The sequence below is a fragment of the Lolium rigidum genome, chromosome 6 (genome assembly GCF_022539505.1).
Source record: "Lolium rigidum isolate FL_2022 chromosome 6, APGP_CSIRO_Lrig_0.1, whole genome shotgun sequence".
NCBI lineage: Eukaryota > Viridiplantae > Streptophyta > Magnoliopsida > Poales > Poaceae > Lolium > Lolium rigidum.
The window spans coordinates 45,049,997-45,071,061 of NC_061513.1; the positions used below are offsets into that span (position 1 = coordinate 45,049,997).

Here is a 21,065-nt window from a genome sequence, read left to right on the forward strand (position 1 = left end):
TAGGTCCTTGAGGATTTACGTGCGCTGCCCGAGCATTTGCATGTCCCGCCCATCTTAACATTGCCCGGAAATTTCGGCAATCCTTTTGCAAGTGTCCTGATTGTCTTTTTCCATTGCTGTCGAGAAAGAAGTGCATCTGACACGGCCCGTTCATCATCTCTTCGGGGGACACAAAAGGTCTCTGGAACCTTGGCCCGGTATTTTGCCTATTGTTTCGGAAGTCATCTCTATTATCGCCTCGCTGTTCGTTGCTCCTCTGGTAATCATCTCTGTTGTTTCCTCCAGTGTTTGCTCGAAAGCCAGCCGAGATTTGCCCAGGAGTATCATAACTCGAGCACTGCCGCGGAAATCGTCGCCTACTTTGATAATTTCGGCCGCGATCCTCCTCTGGTGATCTATGCCGTTTGTTGTGAACGGCATCTTCTCCATCTGCCCATCTGTTTGCAATCTCCATTAATGCGGATACTGTCTTTGGATTGGTCCTGCCCAAGTCCTCGACAAAATCTCCTCGCCGGATTCCTGCGACAAACGCGTCTATTGCCCTCTCGTCGGATATATTCTCTCGCCGAGTTTTTAATGATGTTCCATCTTTGGATATACTTTCTCATTGGTTCGTCCGGCTTTTTCGACATGACCTCAACTCCTCTAGCGATGCGGTGTTTTTGCGAGGTGGAGCGAAAGTTCTTGACGAAAACGTCCTCAAAACTCGTCCCAGCTTGTCGATAGATCCCGGAGGAAGTTTCTTTATCCAGGATCGCGCGGCTCCACTCGGGTGTATCCGAATACTTTGCATAGCTCGTTGCTCGGTCCCGCTCGTGAGCTTCACCGTTTCTAGGTAATCGACTAGCCAATCCTCTGGATCTTGCAGGCCGTCGAATTTCTTGAAACTATCGGGCAATTTGAATCCCGAAGGGACTCGAGTTTTTCGGACTCTCCTTGTGAAGCATGGTAAACCGCACATGTCCTCATCGTTTATTTCTGGAGAATGCCGATGTTCTCTTCTATTTTGCCGTGCTCTGTCCACCCTTGCTTGTGCTGCTGTGTCTCTTGCTCCACTTGTTCCTTCAGGAGGCTGCTGCCGTCTGCTGCCGTAGGTCGTGGACTATTTTGCCTTGCCTGTTCCTTCGGGAGGTGTTGGTGCAAACGCCGTCCCCATGGCTCCAACTCCTGCCATTGCCATGTTGTACGGTGCTTCCCTTGGGTCTTCCTGGAGGTGGCCTTGATGCGAGGATAAAGGCCTCGTGTCGCCATATACCCAGCTTCCGGTGTCTTGGGGATGATGTTTCCTCTCGTGTCTATCGACATAAAAAACATGTCGAGGTTTTGAACCAAGTACTCTCTTTCTCCTTCGAGTATGTTTTGCAGCCTTGATCTTGCTCTGTTCCGAGCTTCTCCGTGGCTATCTCCCGAAGTTCCGGATCGTCGACTTAACTCCGCTCTTCGCTCGCTTGAAGCGGAGGCTGCCTCCTTTCTTCTATTTAAAGCAGTTGTCTCGTTTTTCCACTTCCCTTGCAGCTCGTGCGAGCCTATATTGATATGCTTGCAACTCTGCCGGCGTGGCTGTTGTAGCCATTGGTTCCGAGCCATCCATAGCTCTTGCAGCTCTATCCCATGCCGCTCGCGGGAGTTGAACTCTATCGCGAGGCTCGGGTCCGACGTATTTACTGCCTAGACCTTGTCGCAGATTAGAGGGATCGACGTATGGATTTCCCAGATCGTCAAAAGCCTCAGATGTTTCCTCCTGATCGCGACTTGGCTCTCCGATGGCATAAATCTGATGGTATTTTGTATTCAGATCTGTGCTATGTTTGGTGACACCATCATAAGGATTGGCGAAGACCTTGCCCACTGTAGTGGATTTGTCGATGAAATCGAAGCTGTCGACGCTGCTCGAGTCATCGCTTATATAGGAGTCCGCGGATGACTCGAAGGACATGTCGCTGAAGATCTTGGCGATCTTTTCGCTTGCCCTGGTGCCGATGAAGCGTGGCGATGAAGTCTCTTCTTCGCCTGACTCGATTGACGATGTTGAGTTCGAAAAGTCGGAATCGACCGCCGACAATCCCGACGAAATCGGAATTTCGAGACGATACGCTCCCTCTTTCCCGACGCAAAAGTGGAATCTTCCAAACGTCATCTCCATAGGCTCCTCCAGATACGCATATGCATCCAAACGGGAGGGCGGGTGAGGAACAAAATCAACGAGACCAGTTTCGATCTGTTTACCTCTGTCCATGATGTTGCTTGCTACCGATGAAGTCGACGATCTTGAACGTGCCATCGAGATCAGCTCCTTGTCGCCTCTAGATCCCACGGACGGCGCCAATTGACAAGGGATTAACTTGTCAATGCCTACGGATTGTAGACTAGGGTTTAGTTAGATGTAGAGGGCAAGTAGATCTCGAAGGTTTCAGCCGAAAAGTACTCGACGAATATAAAACTAGGGTTGTGTTGACAGTAAATTCGATCCTCTCTTTGTCCCTCGACTCCCCCTTATATAGGAGGCGGAGCCGAGGGATTCGTAATACACAAGTTTACGAGTCCGGGAGGGTTTCCAACCCATCCCGCAAGATTACAAACGACGACTCCTATTACAACTCTAGCTTTCCTTAATAGTATCTTGGGCTTCCGAATCTTCTTATTCTTCGGGTAATGGGCCTTCAGTAAACCCCGGGTACCATATTCGGCAGGCCCATTGAGTATGCCTATGTCACCAATCGAGGAAGAAGACGGCAGAACAGAGGCGATCTTCCGCAAGATGTCGTGGAGGGTAGATCAAGGGGCTACTCGTTGGGGTGGGGGAGGGGCATCCGGAGTCGCCCCGCGCGAGGCGAACCGGGAGGGAGGGGAAGGGAGGGAAGGAGGGAGGCCAACAACAGCGGCTAGAGGCAGCGGCACTAAGATCCAATCGCCGGGTGTGTGCGTGGGAGTCTGAAGTGCGCGTACACTAGTAAGGAATATCAAAAATATACATACACATAAAAAAATATGCCAACACCTATCAATAAAAAACCTAGTTTCAATGACATTGACGCGATGTGCATGGAGGTGGAAATGGCCCGTACTTCTTTGAGACGGTTTGAACCTAATTTGGTTTAATTTTCCTCTACAAAAATTACATCCGCGGAACACTCATGACTCTTTGTTCGCGATACTGGCGAGCAAAGAGAGTCACGCTTCCCTAATCTCTTAAGATGATATCTTTATCTAACAATTATGTTATCATGGGACCATTCCACGGTGCTCCCGCTTTGACGAGGTATGTAAACTTGGCATCCGCTTGGGAGGTATAGATATGTGAGGCCACCAAGTGAATTGACGATCATCGCGTGTGTGTGTGTGTTTTAGGTTCATCACCGTATGTTTGACTAGACTTGAGCATATGCAGCATGGATCGCCCCAAGCCCAACATCTTGGGTGAGCTCGGGTTCCAGCTTTTGTCCAAAGCTCAGCCCAAAACTTGGAAAAGCTAAAAATAATTAAATATAGTAGAATATTATAATAGGTGTATTGCATTTTGTACTCCAAATAATTATATTGTATTTTAAATAGAAAAATCTAATATTTTAATTTCCCATATCACGTTTGGCCCGGCTTGGCATTTTTTATCTAGCCTTTTCAAATCCTAGCCCAAACCCTAGCCAGATCAAGTTTCACATGTCTCTGCATGATTAAATGAAATTGTTTCACTTGGCTGATTTGGTGGGCAATTCACCTTCTGCCAACAACTTTGTATACTGCAGAAAAATTGCATGAGAGCGGCGGACGACAAACATCCAACGACACCACGACGTAGGCCATGGTGGAATGGACATTAGCCAAGAGAATAACATCATTTTCAATTTTCAGAGCTTTGAACGCTAAAACAACATCCTAAAAAGTTTTGTCATCTGCGAGTAGCCTAAAATTCAAAGTTTTTCACATTGAAATTGTGCATGCTTTCAGTATACAACATTGACTATTTCCAGATATTTTTTTAATTTACTATGATTCTCAAATTTTTGACATTTTTTTTTAAAAAAAAAAGACTCCATGGAGCTTGGCCTCCATTTGCAATTTCGGAAAGTGCAACTGTATGTTAATTTGGTTCCAGCTCGACCATATGTTGGGCTAAATTGCAGGATCCATAAGCATACTCTGTTCAATGAAATTCGTTCAAGCAGAGGATGTTAAAGGTCTTCAACACTGTCAGAAAATTCAGGATCGGAGACATCTCTTATTAGGGTTCAAATCTCTAATGAAGCCAATGTTAAGATGTTCTATCTGAACTTATTCCAACTGATATCACATCACAGACAACACAGCGGGGAAGAAACCATCTTAATTAATTACAGCGAACTCAACACCATGGATCTCCAACTGCATGCTTGGCTGTATGCCAAGCCCTTCATCTTAGATCCATATATCAGAAGTGCAGTCTCCGCCAGGATATCTCATCTCATGTGCCAAAGAGGGACCTTCAGGCTCAGTGCCGAAATCCACAAAGAAGTTGGGGTTGATAGCCAGCCCTCCGTTCTCTGTGTCGACATCGATCTGCAACATGTGAGAGCCCTTCCTGAGAAGATCAACACCGTAGAACTGCTCATCCCATCGGCTGAAAAGAGAATTGGTAACATAAACCCTCTTGCCATCCAAGCTCAGTTGAATCATCTGTGGTCCACCTCTAAGTCGATTCCCCTGATTATAAGAAACACGGTAGGTCAGAGTAATGCTGAGCGACGAGAATTTTTTTTTAAAAAATGTGTTATACTTGAGCAGATATTTTAGCTTAATTGGATCATTCGGTTTAGTTCAGAAAAAAAAAGTACATGGTTCCAATCTGGATGAAATGCGTTCAGATATGACGATGAGCTACATAATTTGCCACTTACATATCAGTTGAACTGTGTGTAACCACTACAGAATTGTAACTCTCAGAGGTTGTTATTTTGTGCAAGGTAAACAATGTGTTCTCAGGGTGGTAAATTAACTACCGAGCTATGAAGATTTAAGAGGAGTAATGGTTACCTTGACTTGGGGGACAGTATACTGCTCTTCCTTATCATCATCGGTCACGAAGACGGCATCACTGCCCTTCTGAAGAAGCCCACCTACAAATACTTGTCCAGCCAACACAGGCTTTGCAGGGTCCTCAATGTTGTATTGTCTGATATCCCCATGAAGCCAGTTCACCAAATAGAGATAGCGGTCATCAAGGGACAGAACAAAATCAGTTATCAATCCTGGCATTTCAGGCAACATCCAGTTGCGCACCTTCAATGGTTTTATGGATATAGCGACCTACAAAGACAAGCATACTTTGTTTGCATAAGATGGAAAAACTTAACTACATATGAAAGAAGTAGGCATTAGCATGCAGCTGTGAACATACCTCATGACTCCATGATCCATCTGCAGTTTTGAAGAATCTCACCATGTTGCTTGTTAAAGCACAACCAACATAGCCAGTGTCCTTTGATGGGTCATGTAAAAACCTTACCTGCAAAGAAGGCAAACACAGAACTACGGTTATGTGATTTTACGGTAGTATTATTACAGTCCTAATCTTAGTAATTGATACACACCTCCAATGGAAGAAGGCCTGTACTGCCTAGATCCAGTGTCTGCTTGAGCTCACCACCAGGCCAGTCATACACGTGCAGGTGCCTTCCATAGAGACCATCCTGGACATGCTGAAGATCAAAACCAGTCCTGAAAGCTGCCGGGGCTCCCCATGACGAACTAATCATTGTCTTGTGACGAGGCTGGTACCAGAAATCATAGCCAAACAAGGGGCTATGACCTGGCTTCTCCCAACTACAAGTAACAAATAGTTGATTAATACAATTCTAATGGCAAAAAAAGAACTGTGTTTCTCAAAAACCAAATCATCAACAATAAAGTTTTATCAAAACTGAAAATAAAGTAAATTAGCATGCGGTGGTTTGAAACTCTTTCTGATATGCATTATTAGCATGAGGTGGTTTCGTGGTAAACTGGTACTAATAGATTACAGCATGTTTAGAATGTTAATATTGCCCAGATTGTGTTGAAATAAACTTACCGTCCTTTGACGTTAAATTCAGAATCCAACAGCAGAAAGCCATTTCCAGCAGCATTTCCCTCCTTGTCTCCCAGGCAAGAAATCATAATGTCGCCAGTTGCAAGGCAATGGGATGTGTGAGGGAACCCAAGCCCAGTCTTCTCAGCGATGTCCTCAGCCTGGACAACCTTGTGCAATGCAGGTGCCCTCGGATCGGTTGCCGTGTCAACAACATACACACGACCTGACCTGTGAACAACCACCGGAGTAGCATTACAAACTCGATCAGGCGTGCACTTGACACCAACTCAAATTCGACCATCTGATCGCCAGCATATCACACTCACAGCAATGAAGGAAGGATCAGGAAGCGCCTGCTCGTGGACGGATCGCCGTGGCACGAGCTGCAGGCGTTCCAGCCAGAGTGATGCAGCTCGTCGCCGATGTGGGTGGCCGGGAGCCTGTGGATCACCTGGGAGTATGTCGCGGAGTTGGGGTCCACATCCACCGTGGCCAGGTAATCAGGCTTGTTAATTCCAGTACCTGCATTTAGTTCATACACAGTCACAAGCAATTTCTGACAACACGTACAACACAGAACACCCCCACCTCATCGCCACATGGCTTGTTCTGGGTTCAGAAACTCTCATGAAGAGCACAAGAGGGCATGTGATCACTAGATGGTTCTGAACCGCAAAAAAATAAAAATAAATGGTTCTGAACCGCAACTTATCCATTTTGGACCGTTGTGCAACAGATATTGTCAGTTTGTTACATGGAGCACACACGCATGCATTGAGTAAAGCCGGTCGATTTTGTTATCTGCTAAGTTCCGAGGCTAAGAGCATCCCCACTCGTTGGCGCTCCCCACACCCAAATCCGGCGAAATTTTCGTCCGGATTGGAGGAAGATTTGGCGTGGGGAGGAGTAGTTTCCCAGTCGTGTGCTCCCCAAGCGGCGTTTCTCGGGGAAAAAGAGGATGGCTCGGGGAATCCGGACGAAAGAGGAGACACGTGGGCGTGGGCGGTTGGTTTAGCTTCATCCGGAGTCCCGGGAGACCCCCGGGAAACCGAGGATGGCATGGGGAGTCCGGACGAAAATAGGCTCAAATCCGGACCAAAACGAGGAACCGGGGGCCTGACTGGGCCGTTTTTCGCCGTCCGGATGAAAAAAAGTGGCCGTGGGGGGCTCTGTGGGGAGACGAGTGGAGATGCTCTAACTACCTGACATGTTCTGAGCAAGGAGGTTGGAGATCTGAACAAAGTCTTGCTACTGGAGTTGAACTGGTAATAAGTATTTTCTTACTACTAATATTTTCTTGTCCTTATCCAGGCTAAACTAAAACTATGGATGGTCGGTCTTTTTCCTCGTACTGAAAATAGCTCCCTGAACTAAATTAAGCTATGTGTCCAAGTCCATGTCCATCCAGTCCAGGACAGGGCAAGCCTTGGGTTCATGTCGTGGTATTACTCTATTCCTAGGTCCCAAACAAAACATTGACTAGTAATATCTCCAAATTGCTCGCCTCGCCCGAGACGAGATCTACGCGCGAGTCGTAACGCACGCGTCAGATGTGTGTGCAGTGTCCAGTGTGTTGTGTATGATTCCACTCCCCCGTGTTGGCTGGCTAGCGGGACTGAAATTTGACATGGAATTCCTGGGGATTTCATTTTACGCAGCTACTACCAGCTAGCAATTAGCAAGGAAAGCGTACCATTGTAGACGCAGGTGACGTAGAGGAGCCCCTCGCGCGGGCCCTTCTCCATGGCCTCCCTGGGCGTGGCGTACCCGGGCCCCTTGGCCGCGCAGCACCCCGCCCCGCCACCGCCGTTGGCCTTCGCCGGCGCCGCCGCTCCGGCCATCTGTGATCTCAGGTCGCCCCTGCAGGAAAGCCGCAGCTACAGGATGAGCCGGTGGGGAGTGCGGCAGGATGCGGGGAGGAAACGCCGAGCTCGGCTGACTCACCGGAGCTGAGAGAAGAAGAAGAGCAGGTTGGTTTTCCTTGTGTGTCAGGCAGGGACAGTGGGAGCTGCGGGAACGGTGGGTTAATTATAGAGGTGGCCGCCACGTGTGCGGAGCGGACGCCGCGAGCTGCGCCTGCGTGCGGAACAGGGGAGGCGTGGCGGGTGAACCTGGGCTGGGCCCCGCGCGTGGGCAGGGCGTCGTCGTATCTGGACGATAATGCGGCGGGATCAGTCCTTCATGGAACTGGACGAAGCTTGGATCGATGGCGACGCCAGGAACGCGACGACGGATACGGTTCGGTTGGTACGCATCGGCGTCGGCCTCGCGGTCGCCACCGTCGACTAGCCGGAGCACGCGTACGCACGGGCTCACGTAGAACGGACCGTTCGCATACGTGCCTGCTCGCGTACGGCGCCACAACATGGCGACATGGGGTACATGGATTGACACGTACTTGTGTGTGATATGAACACAAGAGTAAATTGCACAAAGACATGTATTGGAGTAAAAAAAACGGTTTTGCTAAGTCTCATTTATTCTTAGTTGCAACTTTATGTACTACCTCCATACCAGTTTACAAGGGGTATCACGTATTTTAAGGAGAAAGTTTGAATATTAATTTGATCAACAAAATATAAGATATATGGAACAAAAATTATACCATTGGATTCGTATTCAAAAAAGTTTCCAATAATATAATTTTTATAATATATATCTTATATTTTATTAACTAAATTAGTAGTTAAAGTTTTGTCTCGAAATAGTAATACCCCTGTAAACCGGTATGGAGGGAGTACAACTTAAAAAATCACGGTTACAACTCGTGTTGCAATTTACTGCTAGCATGAACAATACGCAACCTCACTTAATGTGATGAATAAAAGGGAAAATATTGAACTTGTTGAGCAACCAATCATAAAGACATAAAGTGATCATCACAAATAGGTGACAATCTCTAGATCTAGGGTATCTTTATAAGCCAGGGCTCCATAGTTGGTGTTTTGTTGAAGGTCACGAGGTTTTGTTACGGAGTACTTCGAACTTGATAGGTGTGTATCTATGTAATTTACTCTATGCAAACGTTATAGTGTCTAGTTTCATCTCAATTTCACACTTCACGGTGCACCAAGCAAAAATAACTCATTGGAGTACTACTTGAAGAAAATAAGATCTGCTCCTTGTTTTCCAGAGAGTCCAAAACAAAGCTGCTGACATTTTGGTGTGTATAGCCCTAATCACACATCTTTGGTGACACTTTATCACTACCTCTCTGACTCAGCAGTGCATGACCCTTCCTTCCCTCCCAGCCAACTCGATAAGGATCGATGAGATATACACGTCAGACAGATAAAAGGCTCGAAATCTTCGAGTCCTCCAAGCAATCGGCAACGGGAGAAGCGATACAATGCACTTGGCACGCACTTGGTTTGAGCTGTCACACGACGGACCGATCATGTTTCTTCTGCCAAGTGCCCGTGATTTTCCCAAGAGTCCAAGACTCTGCGCGCGTCATTGTGTGCGTGCATGCTGATCTTCACAGCCGCCCGGCCGATCAGCATCAAAGATAAATACTCCAGTACTTCCTCTACGAAGTTTGTTTAAAAATTGTCAAATTTTAAATGTATTTAAATACTAAATAGTATCTAAATAAATCTAAATTTTAATAAATCTCAGATAATTTTCATGAGACAGAGGGAGTACGTCCCTCCCGTTCAAATTAGTTGTCATGAATTCAGTTTAAAAAGGTTTCCTAAATTTACCTACGGAGCAGGTTTATTTAACTGCGATAACTAACTTAGATCTGTGGTACTGTTATTGCAAGGCTCCAACGAGCATAATGTATTGGATCATCGATCTTTCTACCTTGATTACCGACCTCTCGATCTTCGGATATGCATGGATCTAGTAGTTTTATTATCGCCATGCGTTGAGATTATCGACGCATTATCTTCACCTACACGATAACATTGACTCGAGAAAAAAAAATGGATCAGCTGCCCAGATTATTGGAATGGAATCTGCAAAGCTGGCCAGATTTGTGAAGAGATTGAGGCAGCCAACGAGGACAGCTGCTCTAACCGAAAACATAGAGCACGTACCAAGATTCATAATTAGGTGATGGACAACACAACATTGACTTGGAGTTAACTGAAGATGCAAGAAAAACCGCAGATCCAGGGTAAACAAGAATAGCTGCAGATGTGCATGCTGCTGGTGGTAACGAGAACACCTAGAACGCAATGAGACAAATATCCCGGACCCTTGAAAGATTGACAGCTGACCGCAGAAGATTCTTTACCCGTACATAGATGGTTCTTTTCTGTAAAATCTTTATACAATGCGATGCTACTTTCTGATTTACCAGTTGATAATAATAAGAAAATTTGGAAGATGAAGATACCATTAAAAATTAAAATTTTTGGATGGTATCTTCGTCGAGGGGTTATTCTCACCAAAGACAATCTTGTTAAGCGGAATTGGCACGGAAGTACACGATGTGTTTTTTGTCATCATGATGAAACTATCAATCATCTATTCTTCCGGTGCCAATTTGCGAGATCTATATGGTCAGTCATCCAAGTAGCGTCTACCTTGTATCCTCCGACTAGGGTCGCTAATGTCTTTGGCAATTGGCTTCATGGTATCAGCTCAAGGTTTAAAATGCTTCTTAGGATGGGGCGCTAGCGATTATCCAGGCGCTCTGGCTATGTAGAAATGACAAGATCTTTAACGATAAAAATTGCTCTTTGTTGCAGGTTATCTACGGATGCACAGGTATTCTCCGTTCGTGGTTACCTCTTCAGCGTGTGGAGAACCGAGACCTGTTTACGGAGGTCTGTACACGGTTGGAGGATACGGCGAGGGATACTTTTCCCTACATGGGTGACAGCATAGTCTACGGATAGTTGCTCCACCTAGCTCTTAGGCGTTATATGATTCATCGTTCCGATATGTATTTCGCCTATTTTTGTTTTTCTGCAACTTTGGTCACTTGAGACAACGAACGGCTGTGTGCATCCTGGTTATGCAGAGGCTGGATGTAATTGCTTTTTGAAGTAATAAAGCATCCTTTATCGAAAAAAAACGTGGTTGCAGACTAAAAATGTGCGTCTCGTAGTAAGTCGCATTGCAGAATTTTCACATCCAGATTTGTGAACGTGACTACGATTCTTCCTACACATACTAGCTTTGGCTAATTCGGCGTTCGTCCTGAAAGCTAGCACGTATCAGACCTCAAATGAGAGGAGAAATGTACTGTGCGAAAGTTCATTGCCGTCGAGCGCCGCTGCAGACAGAGCGAACAACAGAAGTCGACGATGTTTTGCCCAAAAGAAGGATAAGCTCTCACAGGTTAGACAACTAACATGAGCAGTAGATTATTAGTCAGGACACATCAGCGCCACCGAAAAAGGTCTACCGCAAAATCTTCCTTATCCTGGACAGCAAACAAGTCTTAGTAGCACAGGTGCACAAGCAAGGGAAACGCTAACTCCGATGAGATTATCCTAGTGCTCGTGCAAATGAGATGAGCGTGTGTGCACTTTGCAGTATGTCCTCCAGCTGTGTAGTGTCCAGTGTAATCTTTCTTTTTTTGAAACGGAGTGTAATCTTTCAGTTAACCATGTCGGGAGTGCACGACAAAAATACATTAGCAGGGTTAGCGGGACAACGATGATACCATGCGCATGAGCTGCTGGAGAATCTCGTGAATAGTAACGCTGTCAAGAATCTTGCAGCATCGTTGGCTGCATCACATGGAGAAATATCCGGGTGGTAACCAATGTAAACTGGAAACTGGAAACCAGTAAAAACTACAGAAATATCATCTGCAAAAGTTTCCTTAAAACTTCCCAAATACGTATAGTTTTTTGGGGAGGTGAAGCTCTGTATAGATCGCATCATTCCGAGTTCAAACTCAAAATTATTCAGATTCAGGAGCTATAAAAGAAAACCAAATCAAGCGATGAACTGTACTACCTATGTTAATATAGACGTTATTACGATAACATCTTGTATCAAGACACAGGGAGTAGAAAACAATAACGGGTACTATTCGTGTTTTTTTTTGTTTATTACATAGTAATTGTGAAATGAACATGATACATAGTTTTTATAAACATTTGGGAACTTCTAAACATGGTGTCCACCAAAAAAATTGCCTACATTTTTTTGAAAAATGAAGAAGTGAAACGCCCCATTCCTTGATCCCCGCATCACCTGCGGCATGGGAGGCGATCATCACGGCGACACAGGGCAGCCCTTACTCTCTCCCACTCCCTCCCCCCGATGTTGCTAGGGTCACCACCAGGTAAAGCCCGGGGGTGAAGGCGGTGGCGGGGTCCTCCCCTTCGTGTGATCGTGGGGGGTTTCTTAGTGGCGGCGACACGTGAGCTTCGGCATGGTTGCGAAGACAAGGTGTTGTGGCTTCCCAACGACGAGCGCGTCTAGGCGACGATGGAGGGCGTGCTCCCCTCCACACAACGGGGGCATTGCTAATTTTCTACACGAAGGCGTTCATGTTTTTGGGTTTTAACTCTGTATATGCGTGAACTGGCTCTGAAAGCGTATTCAAAACGGGCGTTTCATAACTTGCAACTGCCAATCAATCTTGGCCGTGAAAGGATTAGCACCCGAGATCTGACGGCAGAGAAGACCGTACCTAGGGAACCGCCGAATTGGCTCGCTGCTCGAACAACACAGACTCGTCCCCTTCTATCCCACCGCCGGCCGCCGCCTGCTCGTCGCCGGAGGCCCACGGCCGACGCGCAGTTCACCGGAGAAAGGTACCTTCCTGCTTCCCGACTATCGACCGCTTGATACCCGTGTGTTTACTCGAACCCCTCTAAGATTTTGACCCGTAAGAATCGCATAGGTATGCCCTAGCTATGAGCTCGCACCGCGCAAGACGCGGAAGCGCCCAATAGATGCCACTTTGGGCTCTAATTGATGATTATTGCTTTGGTATCTTCATAGGGCTAGGTGTTGACACAACCCTAATAGCCCTGTTGATGCACCGTTTTGTCTGCATCGTCGCAATCTGGGTGTTAGGGTTTATGTTCGGCATGCTGCGGCGCAAATTAATAACTTCGAGGTAGTGATACTGGACGCAGGTGTTGTTTCTGTTCATAGATTCCAGTGCGCGCTGAGAAAAAAAAAAAAGCATGTTAGGAAATTACAAAGTGAGGCAAAGCTTGAATATGCCTGACAGTGGCTAAGACATGAACTGAACATCCTAATTGTATGTTCCCCATTTATATAGCATATTTAATGGATTCATGAAGACAATTGAGTTTGATTTGAAGACCAAAGAGCAATAACTGTGAAGCTGATGTGGCTACACTTGATTGCCTTATGTTGCAGATCTGTTTGCTGAGCTTAAGCTGGTGGAGATTTGGGAGTAACGTGTTGTATTTAGCTGTTGATTGTTAATGGACGGCTCTCAGAATCAGCCACTGCCTCCTGGTGTTGGAGCATGGCGGCCACCACCTTCGAATCAACCCCCTGGCGTTGGAGCATGGCAGCCACCTTCAAATCAACCTCCTGGCGTTGGACCATGGCGTCCACCACCTTCGAATCAACCTTCACAATTTCAGCCTGGTCCACGTCCACATGCTTATCCGACGCCGTATGACACCAGACCCAATGGCGATAACAATCAAAATCCAGCAAACACCTTCTATGCAACCCAGCCTTTTCATCCAAATCCACATCCACATGCTTATCCAACACCATACAACACTAGACCCAATAATGGCAACAATCCAAATACAGCAGGCCCCTTCTATGCTACGCAACCCAACATGACTTCCACTCCCCCTCAAAGTACTCCTGGTGTTACTACGGCAGCTGGGAATGTGCATTCGGATCTCGGTGGCCATCCGACCGCTCTCGAGGTTGCCAACCATAATGGTGCTGCAGCAAATATCGAGTCTGCTGTCCAAGAGGCTGTTCTTCACGAACAGGTAAATCACATCCTCCAGAGGATCTAGATTATACTTGCATTAGTTTTCTGTTTGTTGATCAGTGGCTATGTGATAACTAGGACATTGAGACACAGCAAGTAATACAGAATCAAAGGTTTGTTTCCCTCCCATTTCCTTCTGTGCTGCTTGTCCGCAGTTGCTTGATGCAGCTGTTTTATGTGCACCTTTTCATCCAGACATGCAGAAGCAACAAATGATCCTGCAGAATATGGGGAAGACATACTTTCGAGCCGGCGCGACCCTAATGCACTGAAGGTGAATAATCTATAATTCCTTTTCTTTTATGTCATTTTATCCTTCGCTTGTTTCTCCGTGAAATTGGAGGTTCATTAGTTAATTCAGAGTTTTTATCTTGCTTTTTTTCTAGGAACACTTGTTAAAGATGACGGTTGACCATCGCGCGGAGATGGCAAATAAAAGGGGAAAGTCACTTCATCCAGATAATGGTCATTGTGTTTCCACAATATAAACTATTTTTCTTTCTTTCATTCTCCTTCTATTTTCAGTTGCACACTTCTTACGTGTGTAAGCACCTCAATTTTGGTGATTATTATTTTAAATTCTATGGTGATAGTAAGTCTCTGGAGAAGTATGAAAGCAGTATTGTATGTGAAAGGAATTGTATTACACAACTTATGTTTATTTGCAGTTAACATTTTAGCTATCATTTTCTTGCATCACACACCCATTAGACGTGTTGTTGGTTCCATCTTTGAAATGCTCCTAGCTAAACCTGATGATTAAGCATGCTCACAGGCAATGTTGAAATTGGCAATGGCTATGGCGTACCAGGAGGTGGTGCTTATTATGCTGGAAAATTTTCAAGTGCTCAAATGAGTAAGCCGTCTCTTTCTAAGCTACTTCCTGCTTTGTGGTATTACATGCCACCTCTCTCTATATTACCTGCTGCTTTCTAACTAATAATTTTCCAGATAAACCAAAAGATGATGCTGATGATCTACCTGAGTTCTTGAAGCAGAGGTTAAAAGCAAGGGGAATTCTTAAAGACAAGGCAGCAAATCCAATTACTAATAGCACGGATAAACAAAATGTAACTTGTACTCTTTAACTAGTGCTTTATCTTGCATTTATTCTCCCTCCTCTTTCTGTTGGAATGGATGATGGAAGTTGGAAACTGAATGCTGGTAGATGGGAAAATCTTGAACTAGTGCTAGCACCATCTTACTATACATCTTTAGACACGAAAACAATTAATATCATGTAGGATCATGTGTGCATGGGACTTAGATGAAGAGAAGATGTTGTGACATAAGTTTTAAAAAATCTGAGTGGTGTACTGAAAAACGTAAAAGATCACCTTCTGTCATGGTATTACTAAGTACTAACATAGTAACATCTCTTCTGTGAACCCAAGTGCACAATTGATTTTATCTCATGCATTCACTTTGTTCTTATGCCACTGAATTCCAGGCAGATTCACAAGAAGGCCATAACAAATCTGCCCTAGAGTTGGCTCCTGGCTGGGTAAGTATATGCTAACATTTTCTTAGGCATGCCTGTTCTGCGAGGTTGCTAACAAATTGTCTAGCTGATGCGCATAGCTACCTTTTCCTGATTTTCTTGGTCAGTTTACAAGTGCATTTTTTCTGTAAGAAACTTTTATCTGGAGTAATCTGTTTATTACTTTTAATTTGTCATCATGGACACACTATTTTATGTGGCAACTTTCAACAGCCATTATATACCGTATATTTTCTGCATCTATTGATTGTGAGATGATAGTAATGAGAGTCCATTCCCCTGCCTTAACTTATTCTATTTTAGGTTGAGGCAAAGGATCCAACGACTGGTGCTTCTTATTTCTACAACCAAAGCACTGGAGTGACCCAATGGGATCGCCCTGGTGGTGCTGTGAATATTGTGCAACATCAAGCTGCTCCATCATTGCCAGTGAATTGGGAGGAGGCACTTGACAAGTCAACAGGTGTTGTATTTTTTGTATTAACACCATATTTGTAAGAGAGAATTGCCAACGTTTTGTGTCTGAACTTTTGGAACATTCCAAAACAATTTTGTGCTATTTGAATGATGGGAACAACTCAGATATTAATTTTAAGTCATACCTTAATTTTATAAATGCCATTAGTGTAGTAAAATACACAGATTAAGTGAAATTTACCCGCAAAAAAAGATTAAGTGAAATTTCGTTCTCATCAGGAAGGACAAACATCGTACCTTTCATCCTTATGAAAAATCTATGAATAACTTTTTTTAAAACGGGAAAAATCTATGAATAACTTTTGTTTTTCATATGAATACCTAGTACTCCCTCTGTCCCATGAAAGATGTCTTAATTTGGAGGAGTATGATATTACAAATTGTTATGTTGGATAGAATTTCGTCACAAATCTACTGATACCCTTTTGAGTTTTTGACATGAACAATTGTTTTTGTACATGCATTAGTAATTAAAGTTAGAGAAGTTTGTCTACACACTTTCTAAAATATTGATTTTTTTTTGCATCATTTTAGGCCAGAAATATTACTATAATACAAAGACACAGGCAACACAGTGGGAGCCACCTATTTCTGTGAACCCGGGTGCTGTGCCACAAGCATCCACCAATGTTGTGAATCCAGGTGTTGTGCCACAAGGATCCACCGATGTTGCAGTTCAGCCGACCGCTCAAAATGCCGATATCTGGAACCCTCACATGCAAAGATGTTCAGGCTGCGGTGGATTTGGAGTTGGTCTTGTCCAGCCGTGGGGATATTGCAATCACTGCACAAGGTACTCAATTGATAACGTAATCTTGTAAAGTAGAGTAAATGTTATGCAGTTTTTTAGGGTCTTGTCTGAAAGTATAGATACTTATGGATCAATTTAGATTTTTAAACAACTGTTTTTTTACCTGTAAACAAATGTTTATATCATTGTAGATGTACTGGTAGTCAAACACCAGACCTGGAGTATATTATTTAAAACCAAATAAACAATTTTAGGAACGTAGCTAAGGTTTGCTTGTGATTCTCCTTTGCAGGGTTCAAAATCTGCCTTTTCAACAGTATCCATCTTACTCGAACAATATTGTGCACTCAGGTGGCACCAGTGCTCCCAAAAGTCAAGGAAATAATATTGCAGCTAAGGACAGGTAAATGGGATCTGCATTTGGCATATCAACTGGTAGCCTAATCTGTTATGCTTCTTATAGTTTATGCTGCTAACATATTTCCACCCATCATATGCTTGAGTATGAAAACATCATATTACTTATTGAGTGTTGTCATATACATGCAGATCAAGCTCAAAACCCCCTTCTGGAAAAGCAAACAAAAAGGATAACCGGAAAAGAAAAGGCGCTGAGGATGATGATCTTGACCCAATGGATCCAAGCTCTTACTCAGATGCTCCACGTGGTGGCTGGTACATGATCCCCCTCTTCCTGGAGACTAATTACGACTCAGTTCAAATTGATATTCTTCCTGGAAATTGTAGCTACTAGTCGCTTCAGTCTAGCTTGGTCAATCAAGGAGTAGTGCAGGTATATCAAGTTAACTGTCCTAGAACTAACAAGTTAGTCCTCTGTTTTTTTCAGGGTTGTTGGCTTGAAGGGTGTACAGCCACGGGCAGCGGATACAACTGCATCTGTATGTTATCTGATTGGCAACTTTCCTTTATCTGGTCTTGGAATATATTTTCCTTTTCTTTGGCTTCAGTTTAAATGAAAGTATACATCCTGGTGCCTAAACACCCGCTAGTGTGTAACATACTGTTTTTCTGGGAGCAAACCTTACTTCCCGTTCCACCTCCACATATCTTGGTTGCCTGAGCCTTGGGGAGGGCCTTTAATTACCATCAACTTGTACTTCCATGCATGGTCCCATTTTCTTGATCTCTACAAGGAACTTAGAATTATATGGAAAAACTACAGTACTTGTGATTTCAAATAATGTATAGACCAAAACCTAACAGTATACCCTACCGAGAATAATGATTCCTCTTTTTACGATTTAATGGACAGGGACCTTTGTTCCAACAAAGACCATATCCCTCACCTGGGGCCGTCTTGAGGAAAAATGCAGAGGCGGCATCCGGTGGCAAGAAACGTGGTGGTATGGCCGCAATCAGTAAAAGAGGGGATGGCAGTGACGGTCTTGGGGAGGCAGATTAAGCTTCTTGGTGAACTTCCTTTGCAACAAGTAAACAACGGTGTTTGTGGTTTTGGACGTTGGTAGCTGAAACATCGGCGCTCTGGTGTCTAGAAAGAAGCAAATTATCAGCTGCCAGGAGCAAGTCCAGTGCAGGAGAGGCTAGTGCATTGTGAGCTCGCTGATGTTTATTTTGCCTTGTGAGCTGATTATTTTTTTATCAGGAGGGAGTTCAGTGCTGGAGAGGTTGCTGCACTGTAACCTGACTTAGGTTTTCTGCCTACAGAAAGTGTCTCCTGTCCATGGTATGGCATGTTTGTAATATATGAGTCTGTTACTGGAAAGGGGTGGTACTAGGCAAGTTTTTTTTTTTTTTGGTTACACAATGTGCATGTAAAAATTGATCTTGTAGACTGACAAGGTTGAGCGAGGCTCGAACAGGATAGTGATGTATGCTAATTCGTGTCTGTACACAATTCGTTACTGAAATTATCTTGTTGATGAAATTAGGTGTTTGTTCTTGGATAATACAGTGCCCAGATCTGTCTGCTGCATCTTGCTGGCTTGCCTGAGCTTCTCTCGACAATCCTTTGTTTTTCTGGCACGCTCCCTTTATTCCAAACTGGCTAAATACCTGTGTGTTGCTACGGAATATAATGATAGGTGCACGTCTTTCTGACGATAGTGTCTTCCTGCTACCGCTCTTTTGCCAGCAAACACCATGCGACCCTGTGCGCTCCGGTCTGTCTTCTCAAGCATTGCTCTTACGACGCGGGAAGTGATATTTGGATGCAGTTGACCATATAAAAGTAGTTTCATATATGATTTTGAATCTGCTGGGTTTCCATCCTAGCCCTCCTTCCCGTCCTCCGTATCGCGTCTTGGCTACAAGGGTGCAAGCCAAAAGATAAAGCACCATCCACCTTCCTCCTCTCAAAGCGTGTGAATAGAAGTGTCAAGGTGAGTCTTCATAACAATGATTGGACACCCGAACAGAAATTGCCAACGGGGTCATGAGGGCATGAGCAATGGAGGCAGCTGTCCAACTAGGCTTGGATAAAACTTTTGACATATGCATGCCATGTTATGGTCCCATTAATATGTCTTTCTCTCAAAAGTTGATTTGGTTTTTCTCTTTCTCTCTCACATTTTCCACTTTATGGCTGAAGAGGTTGCCTCCTGATGAAGAGGCTGCCTCCTCATCCGAACCTACTTTGGACCACCCGAACCTAGTTAAAGGTGTGAGGCAACACCCCTAGGGCTATGCATTGGGCATGCCCTGACCAACCATTGCAAGATTCTTCAACCTTTGGGCTATGCTCCAAGATGTTATCTTTCATGAAGACGTCACCCAGGAAGACACCCAATGAAAGTTCACTTCCAATAGATCCTACTCAACCTCCTCCCCGTAGAAGATGCAATTTGGGCTCCATCTCCACGAATTGCAAATCGACGATTGGAAGATATTTGCAACAGTACAACATTGGTGGACTTCATTGGTTTCAGTCTAACACAATAAAAATGTCTTCATCCCGGTACTCATGATTGTGTCACGGGAGCTTTGGAACGAAAGAAACACAAGAGTTTTCCTAAAAGAAAAGCTCTATGTCGTCAACCCACATGGCAAAGATCAAAGATAAAGCAAAACATTGAACCCTTGCATGGGCAAAATATTTGATAGATTTATTGTAATAGTATCGAGTCCCTTTTAGCCCTCAAACTTTTTAAATTTTGCCAACACTCCTTCTTAATTGATGATATACGAGGCAAAACTTTTGCCTTTCAAAACCAAAGAATATGTAGTCTACTAACATAATTATGGTTTCATATACTTGTTGATTCTCGCTCGAACAACTAAACAAATGGTCGGACATGGTAGTTCTTCTATGCATGGAATATATTACATTCTTATTTTTACTCTGTCATCCAATCCTTAAAAAGCAATCCACTATATGCTATCGATTAGTGTCATGTGCCACTTAAATGTAGTTATCTAATTTATTTATTTAATATATAATATTTATCGCTAAAGCTATCAGATATTTGTATCCTCGTCGATTGAGTAAACATCCGGTCTACACATGGATATTTGAGTAGCAGTCAATCTGAAATTAATTTGACAACATTCATATTTGCATCACGTCCCATTATGGGATTTAATGTTCATAGGTATAAATATATTGGTTTCTTAGTTTGTGTAAATACATGTATTTCATTTCTCATCCTTAAAATTATATTCACATTTTAATTTTTATTGTTCATGAAAATGGCAAAGCTTGACCAAAATCACAGAAGGGGCCAAAGAAGATTAAATGAGAGCTAACTAAACTTTGAGATGGGGGCCATTGCCCTCTTTGGCCCTTACTCAGCTTCCCTAGTGAAGGTATATACTACAATAATGTACTTTGTGTTTGAGCGGGGAGGGAGCATTTTCCCTTGGCCCCGAATTTTCAAGCAACACAACTTACATGCTTGCCGCGGCGACGTCGATCTCTGGCTCACTTTCCTCCTCCCCGAGCGACCATAGTTGCCCCTGCGAGTGTGTGTGTGTTCTTGTTTCTTGCCTTGAGCTCTCCCCCTTGGCGTCGGGAGATGACTCCCTCTACCCCCTTGTACTGCTGCTCACCCTGGGGCCTTCGCCCGATATTTTGATGAACTGAAGGAATACAAAATATTCAGGTGGGAACCTTTGCTCCTCCCGGTGAACCCTCAAAAAAATATTTCATGAGAATGATATAGCCATGCTCCAACTTGCTTTCCCAGGAGTTCTTGGCAATCCAGTAGACTTCACCCTCTTCCAGTAGAAAGTTATGGTCTAGAGCCATACCATGGGGACCTTCGAAGACATTGCCATTGTACTACTCAAATATGTTTGAGTTGGTGCCAGCGTATGGACCAAAATTTCAACGTTTTGGGCCAAAATTAGGGGAGGCAAATGGACCAAATTTCCTAGGATCCTTCAAGAAATGTCCATGGGCTGGGGG

At 44.3% G+C, this 21,065-nt stretch overlaps 2 protein-coding genes across 2 annotated transcripts; one reads left to right on the forward strand and one right to left on the reverse strand.

Moving 5' to 3' along the window:
• Positions 1–4,196: 4,196 nt before the first annotated feature.
• On the reverse strand, positions 4,197–7,890 carry LOC124660106 (selenium-binding protein 1-like). Its single transcript, XM_047197894.1, has 7 exons — positions 7,737–7,890; positions 6,370–6,565; positions 6,044–6,271; positions 5,565–5,796; positions 5,372–5,479; positions 5,008–5,280; positions 4,197–4,677 (listed from the first exon to the last, which is right to left on the reverse strand). Exons 1-7 carry the CDS (start codon positions 7,882–7,884, stop codon positions 4,393–4,395), a joined length of 1,470 nt encoding a protein of 489 aa, XP_047053850.1. The 5' UTR covers positions 7,885–7,890; the 3' UTR covers positions 4,197–4,392.
• A 4,819-nt stretch (positions 7,891–12,709) lies between these two features.
• LOC124661063 lies at positions 12,710–18,609 on the forward strand. Its single transcript, XM_047198926.1, has 14 exons — positions 12,710–12,771; positions 13,349–13,950; positions 14,031–14,065; positions 14,148–14,226; positions 14,339–14,417; positions 14,728–14,808; positions 14,904–15,022; positions 15,403–15,456; positions 15,757–15,916; positions 16,465–16,723; positions 16,974–17,084; positions 17,231–17,356; positions 17,529–17,580; positions 17,955–18,609. The coding sequence occupies exons 2-14, from the start codon at positions 13,417–13,419 to the stop codon at positions 18,102–18,104; spliced, it is 1,839 nt and encodes a 612-aa protein (XP_047054882.1). The 5' UTR covers positions 12,710–12,771; positions 13,349–13,416; the 3' UTR covers positions 18,105–18,609.
• The last annotated feature ends 2,456 nt before the right edge of the window (positions 18,610–21,065 follow it).